Source organism: Anoplophora glabripennis, unplaced genomic scaffold (assembly GCF_000390285.2).
Source record: "Anoplophora glabripennis isolate ALB-LARVAE unplaced genomic scaffold, Agla_2.0 scaffold2, whole genome shotgun sequence".
Lineage (NCBI taxonomy): Eukaryota > Metazoa > Arthropoda > Insecta > Coleoptera > Cerambycidae > Anoplophora > Anoplophora glabripennis.
The window spans coordinates 1,690,902-1,709,335 of NW_019416325.1; the positions used below are offsets into that span (position 1 = coordinate 1,690,902).

Below are 18,434 nucleotides of genomic sequence, written 5' to 3' on the forward strand. Positions count from 1 at the left end.
AGTCCGGTTTGATGGATAGGCAAACTCTGCCAAACCGGGTTAACTACATTTCTCGCCAAAACGTCAAACCTCAACAAACTATAGTTAACCGGGTTAGCGGTTTTCTCGCCAAAAAATCCTTAATAATTCTCGGTTAGAGTTGGTTATAATCCGATTAGTTAACTAAAAATCTAAAATAAAAACTATACCATACATAAAGACAGATCTGTCTGTGAATTACACAATTATTTTCATTGTGTTTTGTGTTCTATATATCTCACCCAAATTTCCCTACAGTTACATAAACGTCAGTTTGATCATATCCCAGAATAATACGTATGTATTCTTGAATGGTTATATCTCGCTACGTTACTAGTTACTAGTATAGTTGTCAAAAATTGTACCTGCAGTTATCAAAATGAATGAATGTAAACATTCAAATCTTTAAATAAAGATTTATTTCCAACTATGGTGTAATTATTTGATACATTTATTTAAAAAATGTCGTTTAATTCAGATTCAGACTTAGAAGTGAAAGTGCGTAAATGTAAGTTTCTCAAAGTATCAAAATCAATAACTGAATATACATTTCTTGTAGCAACAGAAAGAATATCAGAAAATATGCATATAGTAGCAAATGAACCGTCTTTAGCTTTTTATAGGCTTCAAGAACATGTACGAAAAGCTTTAAATCCAATGGTGGACAGAAGAGTTGATGTAAATAAATTACATACTGAACTTCAAGGACGGTGTTACGATATAGAGTATGCTGTAGGGTATGTATTGATATAATATAATTATTATATTATTTGTGTTTTAACGTTTGTAGAGCACTGAAAGCAATGGGAAAGGCTGAAGATAGTTTCAAAAATATTCAAGACAATTTGAAAAATGCAATTTTTCTTAAACAACAGCTCAAATATGAAGAATCTAGGAAGAAAAAATCAGATACAAACTCTGTCTATAAACGTCTTTCTGCTCATATTACTTTAGATCTTCCCGAGTTACCAGAACTTTCTGATGTAGTTCGAGAAACTGCAAATCGTGTGGAACACATGATGTCTAAAGCTACACATTCCTCTTCAAGTAGTTAATATATTAACGTTTTGTTATGTACATAGTTCAATAAATTATTTATATATAGTTTTTTTTGTTTCTATTGCAAAATTTTAATATTAAAATATCATTTACATGCTAAATACCTATCTGTAGGTAACTTTTAAATTTTAGTGACAAATTGTTTTACTAAATTCAGTAAATTCAGCAGTTGGTAGGATTACTCAACGGTTGATATCTGTCTGTCACTTCCTTGATGACATTTACTCTGTAAACAATTGAAATAAATATCCGTAAATGTTAAATATCGAGTTAACAAACAGAATAAGTAGTTAAAAACTTCTTTAAAATATAAGGTAATTTTAGATCACTTTTAATTTATAACCTAACTGTCAAACAGTGGCGTGCAATACTGAGATCACCACTGTCGTATGATGAATATACAAATTTTTATCCATATTCCTAATATAGGTATAAATTAACATGATGTTTATTTATAAGAAGTTATTAATAACAGGTTTGATTAAAGATGTACTGATTTTTTTTATAACGAAGTCTGTTCGGCTTGCTTCTATAAAATTGTGGCAACATCACCTGATTTAATATAAACTACACATGCGTTCAATATTTTGCCATTGACTAAACATAATGCGACGTCGCGAAAATCGGCGCATGGCGTCGTATTTCGTTCAAAATTAGGAAATTATAAATTAGAGTGCGCTTAAAAAGTTCAGTGACTATGCATTTAGAAAAATATTAGTTGTCACAATCAATTGAGATTTCTAAGAATTTGGGAAAAGGTTGGCGAACTGTGATAGTGTGTGCGCCGCCTCTTTAAATATTGATTTTGGGCCGAAACGATTGTCTGGCGGTTGTTAGAAAATTGTGTTTTTGATATTAACCACAGCAAGAAGTGACGGCATGTAAATATTAGTTACTAATTAACACTTTAACATAATTGGTGTATGATTCGTTTTTAAGACTTCACATTAATACTTATAGTTTTCTTTATAAAAATGGTTCCTGGTGTTTTCTGACTATTGATTCTTGTTATAGAATATAATAATTGTTATACAGTGTGAGTGATTATAATTAGCTATTCAATTTCGCCTCCAGTAATTTATTTCATTAAGTAGTGCTCTCACTATTCTGATTCGGTAAGGTAATTCTTTTTCTAAGTGTTTTGTTAAAAGGAACTAATTCAACACTTCAGTGTGATGATTCATATGCCTATTAGTATTCTACAAGTATTCACACTTCCAATATAACCTTTTTCATAAAATACGTCTAAATAACAAATAAAATTGTCGTAGGTTTCACAAGAAGTTTATTATGGAAGTTATATTTATAAATTATATATAGAAATGACCAGTTTGACTTTGGCATTAGATAATATCGATGTTAGTGAAAATACAGAGCAAATAAGTAAACTTTTTCCCAAGTGCAGACCAAGAAGCGACATTAATTTAAATCCTATTATTGCCTCGGGGAGAGACCATGAATGTGTTGATAATACAACAAATACTGTCATGAATATCGACAGTGAAAATGATAGGTAACTTTTTTAAATAACATATTCATTATTTAAATATAAGTGCCTTCATTTGAAAAATTCTACATATGGGGTGATCCATGCATATTATCGTTGTATGATTGTATATTTCTAATATAAAATACAATTTTTCTATTTTATATATAGAACGTATTCTTTTATGTGAACAAAAAACAAACGTTTTTTCATTTCATGTGTTTTCTTTTGCAATTCATACTGTTTAATTATTATACAATTTTTGACAAAGGAGTATTTACCGAGTTATAAAAATTAAACAAAAAATTATTTCATATAGCTGTAAATACCAGTTAATAAAATGTTTACATGTGTTATAATTTAAAAGTTAATTCCCAAATAGTTTTATCTAAATTAATTATTGACTTTCTATTTAATTTATATTTATAACTTTTGCTTACTGTTGCTGTGCAAAGTGTTAATCAGTTTATTTGCAATAATTGTCATTATTTTATAAAATGTAAATACTTGATTGCTTCACCCTGTATGTACATGTCTTTGCAGATATATTTCAAGTGAATTGAGTATCAGTCATGTCTTACTAACCATGCAGCATTATTATAAATAACATCTACTTATGAGATCATGTAAAAATTCCTATTGAGGTCAAACATTGTATCATTATACAGCCTATTGATTTTTTTACTCATCTGAGCGCATTTAATAAGAAAAACTGAAATTCCCCATTACTGCAATTTTTGTCTCTTTTTTTAAAAATTATTATAAGCTATTTTAAAACTTTTGCTTTGCTTAGATAACATTCTAGGCTGTAAACTTTTGCTTGAAATATGTACAGCCTGTGTATTTGTAAATATTTGAATATATTTATATAATTTTTTGATGGTAATATTACTTTGGTTTATTAGATGGATAGCTGATAGTTCCTGCAATGTTAGTAGAGATAATATAAGTCAGCTACACTCTACAGATGATGACGATATTATCGAACATAAACATTCGTCCGGGACTTACAAATTACGAGATTCTAGGTATTTTCAACAAGAAATCATCACACATAGGATTTTCACTCGCATATGATTGTTTTTATTATTTTTTGTAAAAATGTATGCATGACTGTGTCATTATTGTCATTTGAACACCAGATTCCAGTATATATTCAAATTTTATTTTTATTCAGGTTTGCATGACACCATTTCAGCGAACACCAGTTACCATTTGTTTTGCACGCATATTGCCATATTTAAATAACATGCCTTTAAATCTTAACAATTTTTTGTTTGTTGAATTTTAGTTTTATTTAAAAAAATTAAAAATTCAATATTTAATACAAAAAATAAAGTTTTTTGATATAACTGGTTGTTTTCGTTTCTATTTTTCATTTTTGAATGGACAAGTAATTAGTAACTGTATAATATATTTATAAATTCCTCTCAATTTTTTTGTTTCTAATATGAATGTATTAGAAACAAATGTAAATACAAATTCATTATTTGTCTGTAAAAACTATTCTTGTTTTCAATATTTATTTAAATGTGTATTCTTCATCAGCCATAATAATTGTTCACATGTCTGATTCAGGATTATAGAAATCGCAGGAGGCAGAGAAATCTATTCTCAAAGCCGAAGTAAAGCTCTAAGAAAGTCTCGAAATTCACTGGCAAACGAAGATGGCGAGAAAAAGGGTCAAAAATCCCCAATGAGACAGGGTGTATGGGAACTCCGGGGTCGCAGCGAGGCCAAAAAGCTTCGAAATTCCCGAGATTATACCGAGACAGTATTTTCATCTGAAGTATGTTCAGTGGCTCACGAAAAACAAAGCGAAGAAAGCTCTGTCGAAAAATCTAGTCCCATAAACATGACATTTCCTGGAGAAGTGGTCGTCTTTGATGATATTGGAGAAAATTGGCAGACAGAAGAATCCAAAAGAATTGAAGACGAACACTCAAATCACACTGCCACAAAAATTTTTAATTCCAGTGATACAGATAGTGAAAAAGTTACCAAGGTTATAGGGAATTTGCCAATAGCTGTTTATGAGGGTTCACCTAGACGTTATGGACAAAGGCATATGGAAAATAATTGCTCTCACCCTCAGCTTCCTAGTGCACAAAGCTTATTAGCTTCTCCCAGTGTTTATCCACCTAGACCCGGTTTTCCACAAAGAGTTGTTAGCACGCCTAGTCCTGTTGATAATGACAGCAACTTAAATATTGAGAATAATTCATTTAACGTAAGTACCATCAGTTTTACACTAATTTAAATTAAACTTGTTTTAATTCTTTACCCTTTATTTAACAATAAAATGTATTAATTGAAAAAAATGAGAACATTTTTCAACATAATGATAATAAACTATAATAAATTAATATACATTACATCATTTATCAGACTTCAGTTTACATACATTGTTTGTGATAAAGTTTATTACTGTGTTCCTATAAAATATAGTGAAGCGTATAACTGGTATTCGAAGATTTAAAAAATGGTTTCATTTTTAGAAAAATTCCTCATCACCTCCACCAAATACAACTTCATCAACATTTGACTACTTATACGAATTTTCTGAAACTCGAAAGGTGTTGGAAGAATTCTTCAAATGTCCTCCACCGGAAGAAGAAAATCGATTAGAAGTGGAATTCCAAGATTTAGAATATGAACTGCGACGACAGGCTAGCGACTCAGGCAATTCATACGTTGGACAAAGATTAGCGAAAAATCTACCAGGGGAAAATGAATTTTGCATGAGAATAGATTCTCCTAGAAAATGTTTGAATAACACTAATATTCCTAATATACAGGTAAGACAAGGGTATATTACTAAAATAGCATTAAATTAAATTTTAAATAATGGCGTAATATTGCCAATTTATGGATGTTTTTTTTAGGATCACGATATTACAGAGCACGAGAACAATTTTTTAGACCTGTCTATTGGTACAGGGTCTAGCGGGGATTTAGGAGAAACTGAAGTAGGTCTCCAAGTAGGCCATAGCAGAAATTTCACCCTTTCTCCTGAAACAACGGATTGTGATTCTAATTGTGGAGATTTGGACAGCGAAGTATCATTAATGTTAATGGAAAATGATATGGGGCCTTCAGGGGGTCTCTTAGGTATGTTAATCCGCTACCAAAAACAAAATCCAGTTCCAAATTGAAATGTTCTAGGATCAAATACAGACATTGCTATTCCTAGTGACTCTTTACGTTTATACTCCAGTATGCCTGTCTTAGAAGATGGATTATCATCGGGACATGCTAGTGACACTGACAACAATAATCCAACAGTTATGTTGATGAAACGTCAGATAACTGAAATTGAAAGAGAAATCAATCAAGGCATCTGCAAACCTAATCAGACAAGTAATAAACCTAGTGAAAATGGTTTGTCGCCTAAGAGTGAATGTCATAATGCTTCTCCTGTAGATATTAATGGTTGTGTTAATAATTTTGAAGAACCGATGGTAATGTCGCAAACTGACTCTCTTGGTAAATACCTCATTTTGGAATATGTAGTATTTTTCAATTACAATTTTTATTATTTTTTTTTATTAGAGAAAACACCTCCACCTCCAGCTCCAGCCCCACATCGTTTAATGCAGGGAGAAAAATCTAGCGATGTTGAAGCAGCTATAAAAGATATTCGTTTGACATTGCAAAGAACTAAAACTCTACCTTTACAGCGCCATCCCGAAGAAGATTCTGAAGAAAATGCAGCTAGCCCCATTTGGGTGCCCAGGTAAATTAAGCAATATAAGAAAGTGGTTGATTTTATATTGATAACAGTCATTTCAGGCAAAGGGGCATGTCAACTGCAAGTGGTGATTCTGAAAGGAAGGTTAACAGTGGAGGAGAAGAAGGTAAAACAGTTTTTAGTGGCCTTGACAAATTTGCTACAATTGTTATTTCTTTCAGAGGAAAACGACACAGATTTAGAAACAGATCGACTTTTGGGGCAACAGAGAACTGATGATCAAGGATTTTATGATGATAAGGTAAGTACTTTTATTTTGGGTATAATAAATTTTAGTAAAGTTCTTTGGTTAACTTATTTCAGCAACTTAATTATCTAATTTTTCTAGTATAATTTTTTTTTATAATAATCCATTGCTCATAACATCTCTTTCCACAACAAGTAATATGTATTTGGAATTATATGCCACTATTAATATTATAATACGTTATGAACATATAAAATAATAAAAAATATATAAATTTCTAACTTAAATAACTCAAATTGACCTTGTGATGTGCTGACTGCAGCAATCTTAGTAGATATGTTGTTGAAATAAAGTACTTGACTATTTTAATAATATAAATGATGCATTTGGAGTTTACTTAATGTCTTTTTACATGTAGTTGGGAAATGTTTATTGAAAAGGAACCAAGCAAGTGTACTTAAATAGCTGATCATTCCATGAAGGAGGATCTAATTTATTTTGTGTAAAAGAAATCCAATCTAGTGACTATTTGGAATATGATTCCTTTTTCATAAACGTTATCCAGTTGTTAATTCTACTGCATTTTAAAATGAAGACAAAATTGTAAACAGCACAATAAGAACGTAGTAGGTTTTGGTCTTGAAATTGGAGGGTAAATGTTTAAAATAAAGTAAATATTTATTTTCGTATAAAGCAGATGTCGCATATTATTTGTTGTGTTTTTCAAATAGGTCTAAAATTGTGTTGAATAATTTCTGAAGTAGATAAAAAAGAGCTTACTAGACTGGCTCAAAATGAAGACTATCCAAAGCATGTTCCTTAACCTGTTTATTTATATTACTAGGTTTGGAGAAAACCTAAAAGTCGGACAATAATGCCTCCAATAAGCCTGTCAAACCCTAAACATATTCTAAACACAATGGACGAAGGTACCCTACCCTTAGTCCCATCTGAAACTCAAATTTCTGAACCCCCTTCCCCAACAGCTGTCTCTGACAAAAGCCAATCGCCTCAAAGCCAAAAGGGATCAGTATCTTCAAATAAAATGAAAAAGGTGTGAGACTGCGCATGCAAATAGAACTCTTTTAGATTAGATATACTACGGCTTACATTTGTTTCTTTTAACACTGAGTAATTCATACTAACAATTCCGAGTTACTATCCCTGATTTTATCTTGTAGTTTTATTAGACTAAGAAACTAGATCATAAGAGTTGCATGAGGTTTGCTAAAAAGTCCCATGATACTATGTAAACTAGTCTGGGTATACAATAAATATTATTTTTCTGTCTCACTAACTTCATAATTAATTAATACATTAACAGTAGTATTACTATATGATGTGGCATTTATTTTGGATGGTTATATACAGTAATCTGATATGTATCTGTATAAAAAATTGAATATATCAGAAATAAATGTCTTACAACATGATTTATTATTTAGGAATTTATGAAAAACATGTTTTATTGTGAAGTACACTATAGGGTTCTGTATTATCCATGTATCAATAAAAAATGGGTTTTTGTTGTTCCAACTTCAATAAATTCCTAAATATATTAACAAAGCTTGTACAAAATTGCACTTCCAATTTTATAACACATAATATGCACTTAATTCAATAATGGCCATTAAAAGGGGTAAAGTAATAGCAATTTTCTCTTTGTAAATAGGTTCTGTTTAGTTGTGTTGTTGATTTTACGAAGTTTAAGAAAAAATGTAAAATGCTCTGTTTTTTACTTAAATGAAACATTAATTACACAAAATTTTTTCTTAAACTCATGCATTGATTCAAGGAAATTGATTATGTTTAGTACCCAGCCTAGTGAACAACAGAACAAAACAAACAACAAACATAACTCCACACATACCAGAATGAAACATTAAAATTTAGAAGCTTCGGAACATGTATATAAGCATTTCCCGTTAACATTAATCACATATCTATCAATGGTAACCTACCACAAGATATCTAACTTTAAACACATCTTTATTTGCAGGATAAAGACAATAAAAAGAAAGGGAGAAACAAGGAAGGTAAGTGACGGTTTTTACTTTTTTTTTTTTATCATTTTCTGTACAAATAACTACTTTATTTAACTTGCAATGCATTTGGAATTTTATGGTAAGTCCAATCGTGATATTAAAGGGATTTTAAACTAAAACATCTTACCTCATACATTTCGTCAATCCCATTCTCCAAATCTATACATCCTAAAAATAAAAATTATTAAAATTGCAAATGTAAATATTATACAGGATGTTCCAAAATTAAGCTTTTTTTTGCTGACTTGCACAGTGTGAATATACCATTATATTTGTGTATACACTGTGAAACTTCTTGAAAAAAGACTTCATATTGTGGCATTTAAAATTACACAAATTAACGAAACTCCTTGAAAATTTTGACATTTCCAACAATTAAGATCACCCTGTATGTTCAGTAGTAATATTTTTGTTTGTAAAATTGTAGTAATATTTGTACAAGGTGTCCCAAAATCACAAAGGAAAATATTTTGATAAACTTCAGCTAAAAATGCCTCTGAAGGATATGCCTTTATATAATTAAAAAATTTTAAATGTTTAATTCAACATATTTTTAGAACATTTTGATAAATATTGATTGTTTTACCTATCGGATATAATGGATTATAGTTTCATTAGTGATCTTCAATGTAGTCAGACTTTTTTTTTCTTCATTTTCTTCATTTTTTTCGACAACTGATTCAGGACTATAAGTTAATTTTAGGACACCTTGTATAATTTTAATAATTGGTAGAGGGTTATAGAGCTGCATTATATTTTTGTGCAATTATGGATTTGTATTGATTTGGTTCAAAATTCGCTCAGTTTCATTCTCAGTAGTCTTAAAACATTAAGTGGTGCCAATGGGTAAAGTTTTCCACTAAAATTTCCTTCTTTCTTTGCAGATGTTATACAACGTTCAGTATTAATAGAAGGAGTGCTATTCCGAGCACGATATTTAGGATCAACACAACTAGTGTGCGAAGGTCAGCCCACGAAAACCACTAGGATGATGCAAGCTGAAGAAGCTGTCTCCAGAATTAAGGTAATGCATGTGTATATATTCATAAATACTTTTAATTGTGAGCACTGATTTGACTACCTACCTGAAAAGTACACGTTTTATTTTTTCAAAACTTTTAAATGAACATAGTCAAAGAAAAATATTTTTGTTTTTATCTGTATTTGGGTTCAAAAGTTGTTTTTAATCCTTCTCTCTCTTTTTTTCTTTTATCTTTACAGTAGTGACCAAGAAAGTATGCTAGAAATTAAAAAATTATCTCCCTTAAAAAAATTTAATACTTAAAAATAGTACACAACTGTTATTTTTTTTTGTACTCATGCATTTTTTTGTATTTTTTTTAATCATTGTTTTTATTGTTATTGTTTGTTAAATCCATGTGCAAAATATCCTGTGTGTGTATTTAATTATCTAAACAACCGATAAAATTACTACACAATGAAATATTATATTACGCTATTAAAAAAAATATGTATGGACTGTTATAATTGTACATAAATTTTTCACTTTATAAATGTTGGTAAAATATCTTATGGAATAGATAGCCCACTAATTAATTTTAGCTAGTAGTTCAAATTTATATCTTTCGAGAAAGGTATAAGTCTTGTGCTTCCACAAATTTAGAACAGAAACAGTGTTGAGTATTAGGGAATTGTTGTTTCTTGATGTCTTGCAAACATTCTTTAAAAACTAATATACCACTGTAGTTCTGTTACTGTTACTGTTTTAGATAAAATTAAACAATGAGAATTATATTTCCGTATAATTTGCTCTAAACATCTATTACATATTGCTTTGAAATGTTCACAGTCTGGACCTAACAATGCCTTAAAAATAATTTTAAACATATTTAATCAGAATTTTAAGACCAGTGGCATATACAAGGGGAGATTGGGGAGCTTAATTCTACCAGATGTGAAATTTATTAGATTTAATTTTACCTAAAATTTTAATTTACTGGGGAAGGCTGCCTTCACTTTTTGGGGTCTGTATACGCTACTGTTCAAGATATTAGTTTAACACAACCGTAAACAATATACAGAAGCTTTGAACTTGTTTCATATCCTTGTCGATTGATGCAAAAAAATTAATAAAACTGTTTGTATGTACTAAAAAAGCATGTGGAACCTTGTCCATTTGATGTTATATAATTAAAAATGAAGCATTTTGGTTTTAATCTAGAAATTTAAAAAGGCATGAACAAGCATGTCTTTAGACTAGTGGCACGGATAATTTAACCCCAACTTTGAATATTTCTAAAGACTGAGTGTTTTTTTTTTAAATAAATTGGACATGATATTCTGTACGTTGTACCCCCTTCCCCACTTTGAAACGGCAATGCCCCTTTGGTGCACGCTTTATGTGCTCTATTTGGTTGGTTGCCTGTTACATGTTTTACCTGGACTTCACTATGTCGCACTCCCTTTCTGTCCATTGCTTTGGATGTTCTTTAAATTGTACATAGAAATTATGCACAGCAATTGTTACGCCGCGAATTGTGCGTAATAGTACAGTTTTCCTTTCAATGTTGTACTACTAGATGTGACAATTAGAGTAGATATCGGATGCAATAGAAACGTTGGTAGTGTGACAAGGGTAAACTTGTAGGAGGTATCCAACCAGATGATTCAAAGCTACGGGCAACAATATGCCCCGAGCAGTCCCGAAAGTGGTAGCCTTGACGACGAGTCCCAAATGGGTGCGGAACTAGATTCGATTGCTGAAAATACTGTACAACCACATACAAGCGGTGAGCTTTTCAAACATTGCATTATTTTTTCACGCAACATCAAACTACAATATTCTTTAATTTGATTCTACATATTGCTTTTTGTTTGATTTTTTTCCTGTACAGAGGAGGAATAATTAATATAATAATTAGTGTTTTTAATTTGCAGTAATGGTAGAGAGTGAATTAAAATATGTAAAGACAGTGCTGATTTTATATATTTTCACTATGTTCAACTATTTGTAAATTCTATACAAAGTAATTTTTGTAGGAAACTTTATTATTTTCAATTTTTTGTAAAAGAATGGACATTGATAAAGAAGTTAATAGTTTCAGGGAATTTATAAAATCATCATCACATGTTACATAACGTATTCCGAACAATTGAAGGATATTTTTTAAATTATCGTAGTTTGATGGGTATATTTTGTATAAGCAAATGCAATGATTGAAAAGTAGTTACAGAGGGATCACCGCATTTCAACGAAAACCCCTTTGGTGTTGGGTCTGCTGGAACAGTTTTTCGTCTTCATTTCCTTGGTTCTGTTGAGGTGGATGAGGAAGGGGGTAGGAAACGACGAAAACGGCTCAAGAAAAATATGGTAGAAGTAGCTGTAACAAAAATTAAGGTCTGTCTTAATTTTTTAAATCCCTTCTTTTACATGACTGTGTTTTAATATCTTCAGAATGTTCCCTGGGATTCTCAGTGAGCAGGAAGTGTGTATTGTACTCGAATTGGAAACGTCAATATTTTTTGTATCAATCAATTAAATCGTAACATTAACTATGCACTTCCTGTATGAATTGATTAGTACAGTTACCTATTATTAGTTAAAAACTATAGACACTGGCCCATATTTTATTCCTTAATGACCGTAGTGATAAAATAAAATTACCTGTACAATTATATGATGAATGTATAAAAAGATCATAGTCCTAACTTCCTAGTCCACCTAATGATTAAGACTAGATTAGGATTATTATAAACCGGCACGCTGAATTCTATACGCTTAAATTTTTAGGGTAAAGGCTATAGGCCGCATTTCACTGAGGCTGGTCCTGCCAGGCTGGCTACCTACAATCGCGCTGGCGATTTGTTATACTACATTTTGGATCCGCCTGACTACGCCAGTCTGGCTGGACCACCCTCAGTGAAATTTGGCCTTAAGGCTAAGTTAGGGCTAAGACTTTTTTATAAACCCGCCAATACATATAAACTTATTTCGTGCATTTTTCGTTAAAACCAGGCATGTTTTGTTTCAGTAGTAATTGTTACTAATAGTTGCAAAGTAATTTAAAAAAAATATCGCACTTATTTCTGAAAGAAAATTTACAGTGTAAATATTAAGTGAATTATAAAAAAATTGACAATATATATACACTTTTTAAAAAGTCACTGATTATTATTTTCTCTTGCTTGTGCTTTAGTGATATATGTTTATATAATTTGTGAGATATAAATTTTCCCTATGCAGCTTTATCACATCATCTTGTTTTTCCTCATTATTGTAATAAACCTGCTACGACATTAAATTTTCTGAGTTACGTTAATCATTCATTTCACACTAGTAAACCATTTTGTAGTACGGACGGGTTGTGGTAACTTAATGCTGGTGTATATAAGGAACAGCTTGACTTTCTCTATACATTATCATCCATTCATATAATAAATGTTAACTAATATACTAACAATATCATTTTTTTCATTGCGTCTTCTTTGGACATAGGCTTTGGTAAGCAAATATATTAGTAAAAAACGAGCCTGTCTCTATTCTGTATTGTTGTTAGGCCCCGGATGGAGAAAGCCAACCAAGCACAGAAGTTGATCTGTTCATATCGACCGAAAAAATCATGGTTCTCAATACAGATTTAAAGGAAATAATGATGGATCATGCCTTACGAACGATTTCATACATTGCGGATATTGGTGACTTAGTTGTCCTTATGGCTAGAAGAAGATTTGTGCCCCATGAAATGGAAGACGCTCCTAAGATAAACAGGACTCCGAAAATGATCTGTCATGTTTTTGAAAGTGAAGAAGCTCAGTTCATAGCTCAGTCTATAGGTCAAGCATTTCAGGTGGCATACATGGAGTTTCTGAAGGCGAATGGAATAGAAGACCACAGTTTTGTCAAGGAAATGGACTATCAAGAAGTTTTAAACTCGCAGGAAATATTTGGAGATGAGCTGCAGATGTTCGCTAAAAAAGAAATGCAGAAAGAAGTAAGAGCTATGTAATATATTTTATTATTATTATTATTGTGATACTTTTAGGTGGTGGTACCAAAAGCTAAAGGAGAGATTTTGGGTGTTGTTATAGTAGAATCCGGGTGGGGATCAATGTTACCAACTGTCGTTATAGCCAATTTAGCACCAAGTGGCGCAGCAGCTCGATGTGGTCAACTAAACATTGGTGATCAAATAATTGCTATAAACGGTGTTAGTTTAGTTGGCCTTCCACTATCAACATGTCAAACTTATATAAAGAATTCCAAGAATCAAACTGTAGTTAAATTAACTGTTGTACCATGTGCTCCTGTTGTTGAAGTCAAAATCAAGAGGCCTGATACTAAATATCAACTTGGGTTCAGTGTGCAGAATGGAGTGGTGAGTAAAGAAAATTATAACGCAGCTTAAAAAAATAACTGAAAAGTTTTCTTTTTAAAATCTATATTATTTTTTAAAAATATCTGATATTTCTAGATATGCAGTTTGTTAAGAGGAGGTATAGCAGAACGTGGTGGCGTTAGAGTGGGGCATAGAATAATTGAAATAAATAACCAAAGTGTAGTAGCTGTACCTCATGAGAAAATCGTGAATTTACTTGCCACTTCTGTAGGTGAAGTGAGTATAAATTTTAATATTTATTAGTAAATATCTTATTTGTATACCCTGTAGAATACATAGAAATAATTGTTTCATTATATTCGTTAGAGATTTTTTTGCCTTTAGAGGTAAATGTATCTATTTGTTTTATTAGATACTGATGAAAACTATGCCGACTTCCATGTTTCGTTTGCTAACCGGTCAAGAGAATCCAGTGTACATCTAAGTAAAATCTAACCGAGGTTCGAAAGTGCCTACTTGTAGTTGATATTGACTGTCCTTGGGAATTGTTTTAAGTTTGATCGTGCTTGAGTCGCAGATCAATATATTTTTTATTGTTAGTATAAGTTCTACAGACTGAAGACAATACAAGCAAAGAACTGCGCTCTGCACAAAACTTTTGCGCTGAGCTTTCGTGATAGATCATATCTCTGCTTTGTCGCATAATCTATTTATTTGTTGTGAACGTGAGCATACCAAAGACTGTTGGTTGGCTTAAAAGAATATTTCATTCTCATAAACCCAACTAAACAAATTAGTCACTTATTAAATTGTTTGTGAGCATGAAAAATTTAGTTTCACTTGATGGAAGACCATGATTTTCTTCTTATTTCATTCTGTGATCTACTAAAAATTACACTAAACATGATATAACAAGAAGACCAAAGAAATAGGTTACACTTGATTTCTTTCTTACTTTGTAACTAGAAATTTTATTAACCTGGGATTAACAGTTTTAGATTATTTAATAGATATTGTTTTCAATTTGTGTTAATATCATTGCTAAAAATACGTGATCACAAATAATCCATGAAAATAATAGAATAAATTTTGCTATTATATATGGAAATTCTACTTAATTTTTGAATTTAACATAAAATTACTAATGGTCAAAATCTTTTATTTACCTATAATGAATAGTTTTGTTACATATACATATATTTTCATAATTAAAGTAAAAATGTCACATATATTACTAAAGAAAATATGCATTATTTCCATGACAATTCAAATAAAATCAACAGTAACCTATTTCCATCGTAACTACATAGACCACAATGTTGCAAAGAATTTTAAAAAATTATTAAATATAAATTTTCTGATATCCAAATATGCAAAATTCTTTCCGTGCTTTTTATGGAAAAACTAAGTAAATAAATATATTTTGTTTTGTTGCTGTAGAATGTATAGATGTTTGAAAGGAATTTTATGTAAAATCGCATTAATTTGATAAAGAATGATTTGAGGATAAAATATTAAGGTTGTTCTTGTAAAGAGACTATGCTGAGTGTACCCTGTATATTAATTTAAAAAGAGAAATATTCCATTTACCCAACCTTCAACATGCTGGCTCAAAATTACTGTAGTACTCTAGTCAGCATTGATAGTTTTTTTTATGTATAATTTATATTGAGCAAGATTTATCTTTGTAACTTCTCTACGTAAAATGTACTGATGTAAAAATAGTTTTTTGCTGTTTTTAATGTCCACATCAGTAAATTTTTTCAGAATATTATCATATCGTAATACCATTCAACAAGTAGAAACAAAATATATTTTTAGAATAAATATACACATAATTAATGAGATTATTATGAAATCCAACAAAGCCTTGTGATAAATGAACTGATCTTTTTGCTGCATATCTTACAGCGATTTTGATCAGTTTTTAAAGTATGATTTCGTAGATATTGTTTTTCCTTCGATCATAAAGCATTTTGCGATTGTAGGAAGACATATGTTATTGTAGAGATAGAGTCATCCAGGGAGTACTATATTTTTATATTAATTATTGATTTACAGTAACCTAGTCCAAATTGAAGTACAATTTTTAATTATTGAATGGTAGGGCTATGGTAAGATTCTGAAAAAAAAGTTATTAATCCTTAAATAACTGTATTATATATTATTAATAGACTTCATAGTACAAAAATGAAATGAAAAACAGTTGGCCCAAATTGATCGTTATAAATCTGAAAGTAGAACAAATAATTTGTGACCGATGGTCAAATTTTTTTATTTTTATAAGATGCGTAAGATTGTGTTTTGGTTTTACTCGCAGCCCTTTTAAAATTTGGGTTTATTTGTCTTCTTTAAATGTTATATATTTATCATGAACAAATACTTTTCTAGGATTTAGTTTATAGATATGAGCTTTTAAATAATTGTACATTTTATGTTTATTAATTAATTTGTAGATTAAGAGTATTGAATTTGTATATTCACTAATCTATGAAGTGTATTATGGAGTCTGATTAACCGTTATAAAAAATGTGAATATTTTATTTATTTGTACAATTTAGTTATTTAAATACTCTTTATTTTTTTAAATTAGTTGTAAATGTTTTTATTTATATCTCTTTGTATGTTACAACATAGATAATATTTATCATTTTTAAATTTTTATGTTATTAAATGGAATGCGTCATTATAATCATATTTTTCATTTCAAAAACCTGTTAAAAATTAATCTAACCATATCATGCCTACAAAAACAGTTCCAATACTAAGTAATTCATTTGTCTCATGTATTTAGCCATTCCTTTTGTCTGTATAATAAAAACTTAATGTGTAACAAATATTTACAAAATACAATTACAAAGCATATTTGTCGTTTCCTTTTCTCCCAATTTTCTAATCGCAGAACTTCAAAATTAGGGCCTTTTACACAACGTCCAGTTGAATTCAATTATTTTTTATTAAATTGTTGAAAAAAATCATTACTGTATAAACTTCGTATTAGAAATATTTACTTACATTGTAACCATATGAGTAATACTCGTATGACTGTAACTAAAATGGTTTTTGTAGAAAAATCATTGGCATAGAGATCTTCCTTTTTTCGCATCTAAATTGAAAACTGATTGAATTTCCTGAATATCCAATGCCGTCGAGGTTCTGAGGTTTTCAGAAATAGTGACCCACCATGTCTCCCCCCACTGATTGATACGACATAGCTAATGGCTGGCTGTGGAGGCGACTGCCAGGGACGCAAACCTTAAAGGGGCGCACTCGCAGACCCGCAGCCTGTAGGCTGCCAGGGCACAGGCACGTTAATGACTTACCCAAAATTAAAACACAAGCTTATGTTAACTTGCACTTGATTGTGATAGTGCCGAAAAGAATCTTTAATTAAAAGTATTTAATGTATTTCTGTACAAAATTTTTCGATCGCAGATATGTAAACCATACGATAGACTTCAGAAAAATCCAGAAAAGTACACTTAATATATTTTCACATTTCATTGATTTCATATCTACTTAATGCCTAAATATACGATTACACTAGAAATTTAAATTGCACTTTACAGTTATTGTATTGTTTCTCTTGCTTGTTTCACAGGGTATACCTAACTCCCCCTATGAATTATATCAAAATAAGTTAGGAATTATTGTTGCAAAAAAAAACTAAAACCGACAATTTTTAAGTTGCACAATACACTACTAACGTTTAACCCAATCATATTTTGCTGTCTAGTATTTTTAGATCCAAGATTTCTTATTCTTAACAAATTACTTTATACAAAATATTCAATTTTTTTTTAAAACTATGCAAATGCTTTACATTGGGTTTTGGCAAAAGTGAAATCTTTTATGCTCACATCCACAACCGCAAATTGAAATATTTTTAGTTGGTTTTTGCGTAATATACTTATTAAAATTAAAAGCATTGAATTAATTTGTCGACAAAATCTATCAAAAATAAAGTTGAGGATTTCCTAGTGGTATGGGCCTTCTCGCATTGCTCTCTTGTTATATGGTAGTTCTGACACTGCGTTTTCCCCACTAACCATGAAACCTATTATGAAATATCTAAGGTAATTAAAACAATTTCAGTGATATAGTTTACGTAAGATACCTCAATATAAAGTTAGTTTGGTTGGTTTAAATAAAAAAACTTAAATTCCTTTCACAACCTTGAGCATAAAATTATGCTTTCATTACCTTCTAGAATATAAAAAGCATTTGTTGTTAAAGGTAGCTTAATTGGATTGCCGAATAATCTTTTATTATTAACAGTTTTCGTTATTAATATTAATTTAAACTTATCAGTTTCTACAACTTATGTCATGAAAAATGGAAACAAATATTTAATTGAATTGTTTGGAGTCCTTGAACTGTAATACAATACAAATAGGTACGAGGTTATTGTTTCTACAAATCCTTAGTATGTTTTGAAATGTAAAGAACATGGCAAATCCATAGATAAAATACAGCAAGTGTAAATTTAATGATAAAAATCATTCGGTACATAAGAATTATTTTTCCTTTTCACTTTGCAAAACACCTCTTTTTAAAATAGCTCAAATTTAAATTTAAAACGTCATGCCAC

The 18,434-nt window shown here is 30.3% G+C and overlaps 2 protein-coding genes across 11 annotated transcripts; both read left to right on the forward strand.

Moving 5' to 3' along the window:
- The first annotated feature begins 179 nt into the window (after nt 1-179).
- Nucleotides 180-1,123, forward strand: LOC108916740 (BLOC-1-related complex subunit 8 homolog). Of its 3 annotated transcripts, none has more exons than XM_018723042.2 (3): nt 180-315; nt 578-755; nt 809-1,123. In XM_018723042.2, the coding sequence occupies exons 2-3, from the start codon at nt 601-603 to the stop codon at nt 1,071-1,073; spliced, it is 420 nt and encodes a 139-aa protein (XP_018578558.1). In that variant the 5' UTR covers nt 180-315; nt 578-600; the 3' UTR covers nt 1,074-1,123. The 3 variants fall into 3 exon arrangements, with proteins under 3 accessions (XP_018578558.1, XP_018578565.1, XP_018578552.1); XM_018723049.1 differs by lacking the exon at nt 180-315 and adding an exon at nt 337-516; XM_018723036.1 differs by lacking the exon at nt 180-315 and adding an exon at nt 338-526.
- A 160-nt stretch (nt 1,124-1,283) lies between these two features.
- On the forward strand, nt 1,284-16,708 carry LOC108916989 (amyloid-beta A4 precursor protein-binding family A member 2). 8 transcript variants are annotated; one of them, XM_018723384.1, is made up of 18 exons: nt 1,284-1,391; nt 2,349-2,590; nt 3,469-3,591; nt 4,142-4,793; nt 5,062-5,361; nt 5,449-5,674; nt 5,729-6,049; nt 6,116-6,299; nt 6,347-6,420; nt 6,476-6,555; nt 7,346-7,555; nt 8,501-8,537; nt 9,431-9,570; nt 13,003-13,008; nt 13,064-13,498; nt 13,550-13,882; nt 13,979-14,119; nt 14,256-16,708. In XM_018723384.1, the coding sequence occupies exons 2-18, from the start codon at nt 2,400-2,402 to the stop codon at nt 14,325-14,327; spliced, it is 3,525 nt and encodes a 1,174-aa protein (XP_018578900.1). In that variant the 5' UTR covers nt 1,284-1,391; nt 2,349-2,399; the 3' UTR covers nt 14,328-16,708. The 8 variants fall into 8 exon arrangements, with proteins under 8 accessions (XP_018578900.1, XP_018578902.1, XP_018578905.1 ...); XM_018723385.2 differs by lacking the exon at nt 1,284-1,391 and adding an exon at nt 1,726-1,958; XM_018723386.1 differs by lacking the exon at nt 13,003-13,008.
- Nucleotides 16,709-18,434: the final 1,726 nt, after the last annotated feature.

Bases quoted from the DNA above. Each gene is read 5' to 3' on its own strand.
- LOC108916740 (XM_018723036.1), top strand. From the start codon at position 481: ATGTCGTTTAATTCAGATTCAGACTTAGAAGTGAAAGTGCGTAAAT. The intron at 527-577 runs GTAAGTTTCTCA...CATTTCTTGTAG, and splicing joins AGAAGTGAAAGTGCGTAAAT to CAACAGAAAGAATATCAGAA. The intron at 756-808 runs GTATGTATTGAT...TAACGTTTGTAG, and splicing joins GATATAGAGTATGCTGTAGG to AGCACTGAAAGCAATGGGAA.
- LOC108916989 (XM_018723384.1), top strand. From the start codon at position 2,400: ATGACCAGTTTGACTTTGGCATTAGATAATATCGATGTTAGTGAAAAT. The intron at 3,592-4,141 runs GTATTTTCAACA...TGTCTGATTCAG, and splicing joins TACAAATTACGAGATTCTAG to GATTATAGAAATCGCAGGAG. The intron at 5,675-5,728 runs GTATGTTAATCC...GAAATGTTCTAG, and splicing joins GCCTTCAGGGGGTCTCTTAG to GATCAAATACAGACATTGCT.